Source organism: Pagrus pagrus (assembly GCF_965226575.1).
Source record: "Pagrus pagrus genome assembly, chromosome: 3".
NCBI lineage: Eukaryota > Metazoa > Chordata > Actinopteri > Spariformes > Sparidae > Pagrus > Pagrus pagrus.
In genome coordinates, this window is record NC_140187.1 from 6,886,716 (window position 1) to 6,900,029 (window position 13,314).

At 44.6% G+C, this 13,314-nt stretch overlaps 1 protein-coding gene across 7 annotated transcripts in view; it reads left to right on the plus strand.

The window, feature by feature from the left end:
• The window catches only part of chd5 (chromodomain helicase DNA binding protein 5), a 47,777-nt gene that overhangs the window by 11,068 nt on the left and 23,395 nt on the right, over window positions 1–13,314 (plus strand). For all 7 annotated transcript variants that reach the window (XM_084348886.1, XM_084348887.1, XM_084348890.1 and 4 more), the window contains exons 3-11: window positions 6,301–6,519; window positions 7,886–8,004; window positions 8,535–8,776; window positions 8,867–8,979; window positions 9,174–9,300; window positions 9,608–9,774; window positions 11,234–11,452; window positions 11,549–11,755; window positions 12,239–12,450. In XM_084348886.1, coding sequence (XP_084205012.1) covers window positions 6,301–6,519; window positions 7,886–8,004; window positions 8,535–8,776; window positions 8,867–8,979; window positions 9,174–9,300; window positions 9,608–9,774; window positions 11,234–11,452; window positions 11,549–11,755; window positions 12,239–12,450 — 1,625 coding nt within the window. The remainder of the gene's footprint in view (window positions 1–6,300; window positions 6,520–7,885; window positions 8,005–8,534; window positions 8,777–8,866; window positions 8,980–9,173; window positions 9,301–9,607; window positions 9,775–11,233; window positions 11,453–11,548; window positions 11,756–12,238; window positions 12,451–13,314) is intronic.

Here is a 13,314-nt window from a genome sequence, read left to right on the forward strand (position 1 = left end):
GCAATTATACTTTATTGATATGTTTCTGTGCTAGATCTTCATCAGGCAGATAGTTTGTTACAATGAGAAGCCATCTTATATAAGGAGTGGCTGCAGGTCAGTAACCAATCACATTCCCCACATACGTTGCAGACTTGCAGCCACTCCCTATTCAACATGGCTTCTCGTTGTAAACAAAAAATTTGCATGATGAAGGTCAGGTACTGTAAACGCAGGTACTTGCAACTGAAATACACGTGCAAGATATTCAGTTTTCAGTTTTACATCCAGAAGACACAAAGCATCATTAGCAGTTTGAGTCAGAGTTGTGTGTTTTTCTGGCCACCTAGCAAAACCAATATTCACTTTTTGTGTAGCTCTCTTGGTCTTTGGGACTGCCCGTGGCTCCAAAGGTCATTTGTTTTGAAACTGCAATGGTTGGAATACGTCCCATTACACTAAAAGCCCATTTTGTCGGGTGACCTTCATTGTCATGGTAACAGTAATAAACATGTGGTTACAGGGTTCAACTTTAAAGGGACAGTTCGGGTCTTTTGACTGTGTGTTACCTGCAGTAGATGTCCGTCAGCTCTCCGCTGCCATGGAGAGGCAGCACACAGAGCCGGCAGGAAGCAGCAAGATATATTTAAGCCACGTAAAATAAGTCCCACCTGAGCATATACTGTACATGTCCATTTAATTGTACGCTATGTTTTAAACATTTTTGGCCCTTTATGTTGCCGTCAAACTGTCTTTTCCTTTGGCACTACGTTCCCTCAACCGTACAACGTCCGTATTCCTACGCAGAATTTAAAATTTAAAGTAAATTCAAAACAAGGACACGGTGTGTCAAAGAGGACAGCTAACATCCTTGCATATTGAACATTTTAACTTCCATTGCACTTCAGTTCATCAGCATCTTTCCTTGCCCCCATTTCCTCGTGAGAACTGCACATGTGCAGGAGGAATCAAGATGGCTCACTTTACTAACTCACTAACTGAACGTGGCATTTTCACTTGTTGTTGAGCCCTGGGTTAAGTCTGGTTAGGTTTAGACACCAAAGCTGCTCGGTTAGCTTCAGCAAATGGTTTCGGTTGAAATAAATATATAAGTTAGATCAGTGAAGTTTGGGGCATTGGCTGTTTGTTTTCAGAATAACAGGCTGACACGTGAGCTTTCGGACCAGTGGTCCAACTATAGAGAGCCCAAGTCACGCCCCTTCCAGTCGACCCCATGGGACCTTAATTCAGATAAACTTTGTATGGTGGTGAATGGAGAGAGACAAATAAACTTTTGATCCTGCCTGAATTGTGTCATGAACTACACATATGATGTTTGTCAATTTAAAAGATAATTTTTCAAGTCATGAAAGTTGCAGTTTGTAGTAATAGATAGTTTGTAGTAGTAAAGTATCACATCATCAGTAAATATCATGTAGTTTTGTGTTTGACTGCTCAGTGAACTACATCGTCTCACTCAACACACATCACCAACAACAACATGGCCGCCAGCTAGGCACAAAAAAGGTACTAAAAAAATGTGAAAATAACAATAAATCTGATCATATTGACAACTGCAGTTATGTCAAGGTGTAGTTCTGTGAGCTGCTAATGTACGAGACCAGATCTATAATGTTAGCTACCGTACAAAGCTTTTGTGAAATAAGGTCCCATTGAGCAAAACTGAAGGGGCGTGACTTCGGCTCTCTTTTGGTATATTTGAAATAATGTTTGGCAGCAACAATAGCAGGGCACCTTGGTCTCCATCCACTTCACCCATGTGTTCACCAGCTAGTTTACAACTTTGTCTGTGTACTGTCTGGTGGCGTTAAAGTAGCGTACAGCGGGTTGACCAGAGACCAGAAACGTCTCCCTACTATGGCTGGAAATTAGGATAATGCGAGCAGGATTTGTAGGCCGGCGTTACACTCAGTTCTGTGACAAATTACCCCGCAACCGTCCCTCCAACTCATCTGAACTGAAGCCCCAACCTCCAGGGCGAATCTGACTTTGTCACAAGACATCCTGTCAACACAAAACTTCCTAATCGGGTCACAGAATTTGAGGAGTTGCAGAACTCGGTGTAACACCATAAAAACCAAGACGCTGAGCTGGGTGACGACTGTCAGCAACACCTTTTTACATTACACATGCCAATTTGTTCCACCATTAAAAAATAAACAGCTTTAAGGCTAATTTGCCAAACAAAGACAACATCTCATGAAGTCTCATCCACCTTAACGTTTCCCTGACAATAAACTGTAAGAATGTTTTTATTCAGCGATTTACAGGAATTCACTGTATTCCCAGTGCGTTCCCGGCTGGGTTGGCCGTGGCTTTAACAGTGTCAGTGACATAGCCAGGATGTTTCCCTCTGCTGGCTGGAGATGCCAGCAGTGCTGTGAGGAGCTTGGCTGGCCGGGCTGCCACCCGGCCCTTTGGCTGCTTGTGGTAAACACTGAGCTCTGGGTCTCACTGAGCTAATGAGGGGGGGACTCCCTCTGACACACACACACACACACACAGACACACACAGACACACACACTGCTCTGTATTCTCCTCTTTCTTCCCTCTCCTCTCGTCTCTCGCATGCATCACCTCACTTCGCCTTGATCGTGACGCCACTGCTTTTGTTACAGCCTTTGCATCGTAGGAGCTGCGAACCTTCCTCTCTTTCTTTCTTTCTTCCTTCCTTTTCTTCTCCTCTTCTTCTCTTTCTTTCTTTCCACCCAGCCCATTATTTATTTCTCCCCTGCCCTCCCACTGAGGAGTTGCTGCCGCTGTAATTCACTTCCAATCACTCCCCAAAGGCTGGTGTCAGACAGGGGCCACAAGTCAATTGGGGTCAGAGACTGTCAGTGGCACATCCCGGTCTCAGGTCAGAGCCACTGGCGGGACAAATGGTCGCTCGAGAGAGACGCACTTCCTTTTTCTCCCTCTCGTCTGCAGTGGAACAAATGAACTATGTACACATGAAGAGACGTTTTGTGTCCCTTTTACTGTAGAAAATCTGCTAAATCAATGGAATCTGAGTTTATAGGCGGCAGTTAATTTTATTGGGGAAAGAAATGGCTGCAGCTCGGCCACAATAAAACCTCCACGAAGCTGCGAGCGAGCTCTTACATCTCGCTGAAATACAGTCGGTTGGAGATGAGCCTCCGTCTTGTTTTTATAAGTTCAGTATCCTCTCAGGGACTGTGAGTCAACAGAGAGCTGTTGCCGATTTTCTGAGAAAGAAAAGGCTGTTGTTTGGGAGCCGTAAAGTGTTTTTACAGCAGTTTTTTTTTTTCATTGTAGAGCTGGATTTTTATTGAATATCCACGTCTCCGCTGCTCGTTTGATATTTTCTGTGGCATCCTCTGCGATCTCCCCGAGGCTGAGCCATTATGGGGAAGCATCTAATTTGATTACGTTATCAGCGCTTATCTGATTTTCTTCCCTCTGAAAGTAGAGACACCCTCTTTAGCTGCTGCCAGTGTCCTCTTCGGTCCTGTGATGTGTGTGTAACATTGAACTCTGGGCCACGGAGAGGTTGTTGCACAATTCCACCTTGTCTTTGCAGTCGCTCCGAACAGTGGTTCTGCTTCTTTGCTTTTTCCCTCCTCCATCTCCACCCCCACTCCCATCCCCCATCCACAATCTTCAATTTACTCTTTCTCTCTCTCTCTCTCTCTCTCTCTCTCTCTTCTTATGCATAAATGAGATTTGTCTAGACGGGTGCTGGAGCACCAGCTCTGCAACCACAGGCCTCTGCATAACAAGCTCGTTATGCAAACGTGTCTGATTGGATGGCGCCGTTCCATTGGCTGCCACTGTGATAGAGTGTGTGTGTGTGTGTGTGTGTGTGTTGGGTGAGGGTGGTGGTGGTGGTGGTGGTGTTGGGGGGGGGGGAGTGAGTGGCAGGATAGAAAGAAAGAAAGAGTGAGAGAGAAAAAGAAAGGGGGGAGCTGTTAAGAGAGAGAGAGAGAGAGAGTGAGAGAAAAATAATGAGGGAGGGGGGGCTGCGAGATGTGAAAGAGAGAAAGTGAGAGAAAAAGGAAGGCGTGCGGGGGGGTGAGCTATGAGGAAGAGAGAGCGAGCGAGCGAGAGAGAGAGAGAGAGAGAGCTAGAGCCAGACACTGCTCAAATTTGGTCGCCATGGCAACACAGCCAGGCTGCTGGTAGGGTTGGCGGGCTCTGCGGCAACGTGAGCCTTTCCACTGCGCTACAGAGCAAAACGCCTGTAAGTCTCTCCATGGAGCCACACAGGCCTGCTGAGCAACAGGCAGCGAGCAGAGCACAAAGCTGCTGTGCACTCGTTCACTCCGTAACATGTGCACGCGCGCACACGCGCACACGCGCACACGTACACACACACAAACACCTACGTACCGAGGATGTACACACACAAGCGTGACAGCACACGAACGCGGACAGAAAAGGCACACAAACACAAAAAAAGACAAACACATCCAGTCACGTGCACAAACATGAACGACAAAAATGATTCTTCTAGATCAGAGAAAGTGAAACACACACACAATCACACACACACACACACACACACACACACACACACACACACACACACACACACACACAAGTAATTAGGTAAGAGGTGCACACAGAGAGAAACACCAGATACTCTCCTCACTCCCCTCACGAACACACACATACACTGTCACTAGCGCACCAGTGAGTTTGCTCATATGCAACACTCCTGATCACACAAACAACACCTGTTAACTGTTAAATCCATACAGCCCTCCAGATGTCTCGTATTAAACAGGCAGGATTTCGGCTCAGGGTGCCGATTGGCTCCTCGGTTTCCTTGTTCGTTCCTGTTGTCGAAGCATCTGGAAAAGGTGAACGTGCTCCTGACGTGACTCCCCGTCATAATGTCATCATTTATGAATTTCAGCACGGACAGAGAGAATTATAATTATTAGCACAGCGGTGACACTTTGGAATGATGTAATTTAATTTATGTAAATACCATCAAAAAGAAGCTTTTATCCAGAGTGCTTCATCGTACACTGACAGCTCATTTTTGTGAGCGTGGGTGGCCTCTGTGGGAGCTCTAATCCCTCACCCTGGCTAAATTAATGCTGTGCTTGTTTGCCCCATCACTGAGTTTCATATTTTAATTATGCTGCCTTTTCTATCACTAGATTTGAAATTCTGTCTCGACTGGAGATTGATTTCCTTTGTCGTGCCAGTGGTAAAAATTCAGACCTTGAATTCAGTTGTGACTAAGTAATCTGGCTTTTGATGCCAGTTTGAGTCAGTCACGTCTTGAGGCTGAGAGCTAAAGCGAGATTCAAAGTCAGATTGTACCTGTTTACATTTATAAAAATAGCTGTGTGGCAGGAGCTCTCAACTGTTTCAAAGAAACATGAAGGTGGCTTGGGTGAAATCTCTCTCACAAGCAGGGATGCTGGAAGTCGGTTACAGCTGGGGGTGCTGCGAGGTCAGTCTATATGATGTCATAGTAAATGGTGCATGTGTTTTGCATTTATCTGAATGACCAGGTTAACTTACATCTAATAGTCATTAACATCTATTTACAATACCGACTGAAAACGTGAACATGAACATGCTATACACGTCAACAACAGCCAGGGGAAGAAAGGGGAGACTAATTCCCCAGACTCCCTTATGAAATTGCTCAATTTTGCAAATTTTTGATTGAGGGGCGACTTCATCAACGTTGTTAAAGGCTGTCTATGAAAAATTCTGAAGTATTTGGGCCTTCTTGTTAATTCGGCATATGTTATATATTAAGTTTTTTCTGTGTTGTGTGTTTATTTACGTATAGAGCAGAAAAGTGAGCTCTGGTCACAAATGGTTGGACCTGGAGCTGTCTGCTTGTGATCTGATCACCAAAGATGCATGTTAATAAACAGCTTCATTGTTCAGAATAATACAGCATGGTGAATATACAGAATAATATACATATAACACAGATTAGCCTGTTTGTCACTGTTAATATAGGCTCCAATCTGCAGTATAGTTCATATACTTGACTGATAAACCACAGGATTGAAGGGAAAGAAAGTTTATAATATTGTTGTGGACTCCCTGCATCACTGCATTTTTTATTAATCAATTAGTGGTTTTTACAGCACTTTGTTTTAGTGCTGCAGCCCCCTACAGTACTTCCCATGTCCATGCTCGCAAATGAAAGTTCCCTGAAGAGGTAATGAGACACATCTTTATCTGCTGGAGGATGAGAGCGATCAGCGAAGGCCACCTGAACCTGACTTTCCGTTACGTTCTGCTATCGACCACCGCGTAACCTATATTTAACAACGTTCATGTGTCCGTGTCAAATGCCTCAGGGAGGAATCCAGCCGAGAGTGGAGAGCGACCTGGAGGAGACCTCAGAGGTGGAGGAGGAACGTGAACGTCCAGAAATAGGCTCGGAGAGCGAGAGCAGCACGTACGGCCCGACCAAAAAGAAGAAGAAGAAACCGAAGGAGAAGAAAGAGAAGAAGCCCCGGAAGAAGAAGAGAGATGAGGAAGATGATGACGACGACGATGATGACGGGAACTTGAAGGTGAGTCTGAGACTCGGGCCCACCTTGCGTTCTGCTGGGTTCTGTACTTTCGGTGAAACTCATTTTGACAGAAGGTCTAAAGAATTCAATTTATCATCTCTTGATATGATAATCTAATAATAATAATAACAAATTGGATTTGAAGTGCTTTTCACGTACTCCAGGGACATTTGACAGAAGAACAGCTAGCAGAAAATGAATAATGAGCCCGGCTCAAGGGAGAAGTCTGAATCTAAAAACACAGATGGAATTACAGATCGAGGGAGGAAATGTGTTTTGGAGACTCAAATGATCATTTACTGATCATGATTCGTGATCAGATTAATTAACTTTTCACAACACACACTGTATATTTGTGGTAGTCAGCAGGTGATGTGTTCATCTTTGACAGGGGGATGGACCCGGTTCTTTAATATCTGTGGTCTCATTTAGCCACTTGTTAGCAACCGCAGTTTTTGCGACACTGACATATTTTATGTCTTAGAACAAAGCATGAAACTCTCTTAAGATTGTGTTAAACGCAGATCTTTATTTCAGGCCTCCAACCGTACCCCATCAGATAAACCATTGACTTAGAGACGAGGGAACTCATTACCACAGCTCTGTATAAAGGCTCAGTGAGTCTCCCTGCCATGAGGGGATGGAGAGTCGGGTACACTTATGCCTTTTACTCCATGCCAAAGTAGTGCATTTTTAAATTGATAAATGATTGATAGATGATTCTGTCTGTCATCGGATTTAAAAACAAAAGACAGAAAAATGGAGCTAATTATCGGCCAGGTCAATAATCAGTCGACCCCTCGTATAAAGTATATACATAGAGGTAAATATATGTTTAATTTACTTGTACTTTTGATAATTAAGTACAGTTTATATCAGATACTTTAAGACTTGTATTTAAGTCCTGTTCCTGTGGCAGAGTTTCACTTTTACCGTCTCCTACTTCACTTCAAAATCCATTCTCAGTGAACGAGCACTGCAGGCTTTAGGTCTTCACTCTCTGCATACTGGATCATGATTAGCCTCCAAACCAGCTGTAATTTAGATTTAAGATTTAAGGTGAGCACGGAGAAACTTCAATGCTTTCTGAAGCTCAAACATCACGGTCAAGGAACGAGGTTTCTGTCTGGAGGGGGACCACTTTCACCCCCGACCAAACTCATTTATTTGTCTTGTCGGTGAAGGTTCTCAGTCATCCAGGTCATGGTAATATTAAATGCTGTATCGTAGGCTGCTTGACTTGTTTCACTTCTTATCCAAGAGGCTTCTCAGAACTGAAGGAGCCTCTTGGATGAGAGGTGAAACAAGTCCAGCTGCCTACGATATAGCATTTAAAATGTGTTCATCTGGATCTGTTTTTCCCCAGGAGCCCAAGTCATCCAGCCAGCTGATGCAGGAGTGGGGTCTCGAAGACGTTCAGTATGGCTTTACTGAGGACGACTATAAAACCATCACCAACTACAAGGCTTTCAGCCAGTTCCTCAGGCAAGCATCTAATTTTGTTAACTGTTCTATTTCAGTGGACTGTCAGAGACCCTAACTGACACTTCCAACAAGAACTCCACAGTGAGACCGGAGCGAGACGTTACGAGCAAACACAGCTCTTTTTGTTTGAGCTAGAAAGCTCGGCTGTTGGTATAAAGAGTCTGTCTCACCTGGGGCTGTCTGGCTCGGCTAAGCCTCTGCTCCGACAAAGTGGAGCATGAGCTCCTGCGGTGCCCCCAGTGAGTAGTCAGCTGCTTACTGGATGCCTGTGACAGCCGGGAGGCTCTGGGACTCAGTGCTCTGACCCACTATCGTTCACAGGCCAGCGTGCCAAACCTCAAGCTGTTGCCTGACAAATCATAAACATGACATACACACAGCAAAGCAGGGAGAGCAAAACTTAAGGGGCACTGGGGTGTCAGCAAATCAAGACCCAGCTCCCTCCAGTGTTGAGGGAAGTAGAAATTACATCAACGGGAATGAAGAGTGACATAATAAAGCCGCCGTTGTTGTCTCCTCTCCCCCCTCAGGCCTCTCATCGCCAAGAAGAACCCGAAGATTCCCATGTCAAAGATGATGACAGTGTTAGGGGCCAAGTGGCGAGAGTTCAGTGCCAACAACCCGTTCAAAGGCGCATCTGCCACCGCTGTGGCCGCCGCTGTGGCTGCCGCAGTGGAAACGGTTACCGTGGCACAACCGACGTCTGTCAGCAGCAGCCAGCCGAGCTCTCAGCTGGGGCCAATCAAAAAAGCCAAAACCAAAGAGGGAAAGGGTAAGAGCCCGGTGAACCGCGGCAGAAAGCATATTTTTAGCAATGATAGCGAGGAATAGCACGTCTGATGTCTCGGCCTGTGTGTCTCAGGACCAGGAGTTAGGAAGAGAAGTAAGGCTGTGAAGGAGGTGAAAAAGAAACCCAAGCCGAAGAAGACCAAATCAAAGTCGGGCCAAAGTGGGAAGAAGAAGAAAGCATCCTCGGTACGTCTGGTTCTGCTTATTCATCCTCTGAGCTTCTCCTCTACTCGATATTTTCAATGGCATCAAAGTGACCAGACTGTTTACTGTGCAGACTTTGAAAGCTGGTTTAGTTTAATTCTTTGCTCTGAGCGCTTTAGTTTGTGTGTGTGTGTGTGTGTGTGTGTGTGTGTGTCTGTGTGTGTGTGCCGTTGCAGAGCGAGGAGGACTTCCTGGAGGAGTCGGACTTTGATGACATCAGCATCCACAGTGCCTCTGTGCTTTCTGATACCTCGGGGGCGGCCACCAAGAAGAAGGCGCGACGTGGGCGGAAAAAAAGGAAAAGTATGTTTACTGTCTACACTCGCCATGCTCTGCGGTGTGTTTTTCTCCCTCCAAAATCCCAGTGAAATCCCACAGAACCAGACTGTTTGATTATGGGTTACGAGGAAATTAAAATGTATTTTATTTAAGCTTTTATTTGTTTTGGGAATGTTTTCCGAAGGCAGACGCTCGTTCTCTGCAGCTATTTCCCCTCACACTCGCACAGTCTCATGCAAATGAAGAGTATTGTTTAAATCTTATACTTTCAATAACAGCTGAGTTCAGGTGAATTTATGTCATGTTTGCGTTCCTCCTTCACCTCCTGCAGAGGAAGATGGCGACGGTTACGAGACGGACCACCAGGACTACTGTGAGGTTTGCCAGCAGGGCGGAGAGATCATCCTGTGTGACACCTGTCCCAGAGCGTACCACCTGGTGTGTCTGGACCCTGAGCTGGAGAAGGCCCCCGAGGGCAAATGGAGCTGTCCACACTGTGTGAGCAGATTCGTTTAAAATATATTCAGCAGTGATCGAATGTAACCGAGTAAATTTATTTATTACATTTATGAAAATAAAAATATGGGTATCGGTAAATAAACACATCATTTTACTCATACTTTTGATGCCTAAAGTATTTGGTATGTGGTTTTGGCAGAGTCAGAGGACAGATAGGCCTATTTTACAATAAATAAAACTGTGCTCAAAGGAAAATTGGGTCAATTTAGGTAAAACCTGCAATCTTTACTTTTGGCGGCTTTTAACATCAGTGATATACATGTGAAGTTTTATATTTTAATGTATTCTAACAACTTGCTAAAGTGTTACTCTGTGAGGATTTATTGAGACACGTACCACCACATACTGTATGTCATGTTCTTCAGATTCACACGTGTTTAATGGCGATACTCCTGGTATTCTGTTCAAACAGCACATGTGCACTGGGATAGACAGAAATTAAAGTTAGAATATAATAAATTAACACTGACTTTGAGGAGAAAATGACTTAAAACTCGTGAAACGATCTGGTCATGCAGCAAGATAATTTTACCTGACGCGAAATCAGTTTCCGCTTGGAAATAATTAGTCTCAGATAAGTGTTTAAATGTGTGAATTAAGTAGATCATGCTGGTTTTTTAGATGAAATTACTTGAGATCTAGCTCGCTTCAGCAACACTGATAAGTGAAATACACTGAATATCAGCATATAATTCGACTTTTTGCATTCTTAATTTTAGCAAAGCAAAGAACAAGAAAGAAATCTCTAATTTAGCTCATAAAAAATCACTTGTAGTTTGATTATTCATTTACTTGAAGCATTTCTTTAAATGAAAGAGAACAATATGTGTCCCTAATTGACCTTGTTCTACCAGATAATTACTCAGTTTTAACACTCCCTGACATGAAACACATTTTCAAGATCAATTTAAGAGTATATTTTAGATTCAATGATAGAAACTCGAAAATAAATCACAAACAAGATAATTAATTAATCTCATTTTATGTAAATCACGGCAAGCACAGTGCAGGTGACATGTAAAGTGGACACGACATTAATTTGAGATGTTATCTTCAAAGTGGGTCCAATACTTTTTCCGCTCCCGTGACATCTTGGATGTATCTTGTGAGCGTTTAGTGGCTCCCTATTCCCAAATTGGGAACCGCTGATCTCAGATTTTGCTGGACTAAATGTCCTGGATCTGGTTGTTAACAGTGCGTATGTGAAAGCCAGTTTTGGTCAGTGTTTGAAAGGTTCATGCTTTTCACAAATGTACTGTGCAGAGTTGATAACTAACTAACACACAACAAAGCTGTGATCACGCATCCTTTTGTCTCCCAATATGTTAGTGTGGCTGTCTCCGTAGAAAGACAAAAAAAAACTTGGGTTTCTGTTTCACAAACAGCATGATGAATTTAAATCCGCAGTATTTAACTCCCTGCCGCCTCTGTCCCTCAGGAGAAAGAGGGCATCCAGTGGGAGGCCAAGGATGAGGAGGAGGAGGAGGAAGAGGCACCGGGCGAGGAAGAGGACGACCACATGGAGTTCTGCAGAGTGTGTAAAGACGGAGGAGAGCTGCTGTGTTGTGACACCTGTCCATCCTCCTACCACATCCACTGCCTCAACCCGCCTCTCCCCGAGATACCCAACGGGGAGTGGTTGTGTCCTCGCTGCATGGTGAGCTCACAGTTCAGTCCCAAGACTATCTCATGACAATGACCGTTAGTCGCAGTCCTAAACACAGCACCTCTCTTTTCCTTTTCTTTTTCTTAGTGTCCTCCCCTCAAAGGTAAGGTCCAAAAGATTCTCCACTGGACATGGGGAGAGCCTCCGTTACCAGCTGAACTGCCTGCAGGCCCTGACGGCAAGCCAAGCGATCCGCTGACCAAGCCTCCGCTCAAGGGCCACCCGGAGAGGGAGTTCTTCGTAAAGTGGGCTGGCCTTTCGTACTGGCACTGCTCCTGGGTCAGCGAGCTGCAGGTGAGTTACCAGAAGTAGGTCCAGTCTCTAATTAACATTTCTGCTCTCTCTGGCCGCAGAACACACGCGCAGGCCAAGAGAGTTTTCACCGGAGCGTCTCCAAATGCAGTCGAATCCAAAGTGATAATGTCTGTCCCTTCGGTGTTAAAGACGTATGTGTATATGAAGACACATTGTTTCACGAGTCAAATCATCCAAACACAACGACTAAACAATTCAGAGCACTCAAACCTAGCTGACACTTAATTTAGTGTTCAATTGAACGTCTTAACGATTGCTTGGTTAGAGGCAAACACGACGGCGTTCTTAATTTATTTTGTATCAGTCTTCCCTTCATTAACTTGAAGTAGTTAATCAAATTAGTCTCAATACCTCTGATGGATTATATGTTGCAGCCTTGTCAAAGGGAAGCTCTTTGACAGAGGTGGTGCTGAATGAAACTTCGCAGCATTGATTGTTTTCGACTTTTCCGTGGTCGTGCAGTTGGAGCTGTATCACACCGTCATGTATCGGAACTACCAGCGTAAGAACGACATGGACGAGCCGCCGCCGTACGACTACGGCTCCGGGGAGGAGGAGCTCAACAGCGAGAAGAGGAAGAGCAAAGACCCCCAGTACGCCGTGATGGAGGAGCGCTTCTACCGCTACGGCATTAAACCAGAGTGGATGGTTATCCACCGGATACTCAACCACAGGTGGCTGCTCACACTTACACAAAGTCTTACATCTCATATGAGGGCGCAGACACTGAGTCGTTTTACAGACTGGAAATTCTTGATATTAGCTAGCACTCATTTTGGTGTATGGTTGCTGACATCTTCTTCTGTAATATCACTTTATAAATGGAGATTATTGTTCACAGCACTGCATATTTCAGAATATGGGAGATGCTGGGTGTTCACCTCAAAATCATAAATACATATAGTTCTCTTACCTTTTTGTGTTGTTTTGGTGTGATGTAAGAGATATTGGCCACAGAGATGTCTACCTTCTCTCCAGTATACAGGCCCTGACACACCAAACTGACGTCAAAGAGCTAGTGTCGCCTCATGTCACGTGTGTCTCCGCCAAAAAGCTGAACGCACCAAAAAGACTACAGCTGTCAGCCAACAAGCTCCTATGTTCTGCCCCTGCTTGAAAGGAAATACCTCTCCGCTGATATACAAACCACTGTTATAGTCGTCAGCCTGATGTGTCAGGGCCTTAAAACATGCTGTATACTGTTCAAAAGGCTCTTCTTAAGTTACTCTTCATAAAGTAGTGGAAGACATCATTAAAGTTTACACCCTGTGCTGTCACGAGCATCAGCCTCTTGTTTATGAGTAGATGCACGTTCCTTTCTGTGCCGTGACTCGGTTGACGGGTGTAGTTTGGTAAAAAAGAAAATAGTTCCAACATGAAAGCGCTCACAACAAGGTCTGTGGATCGTCTTGAGTTCATGATGTCTGGCTGTTGAGTTTTTCAAATGTAGTTTTTGGGAACCCTAAGCTGAGTGCCATCTAGTTTCTTAATGTGCAGCACATGAGATGGCAGACATCTCTACTGCTTATATCAGCGAG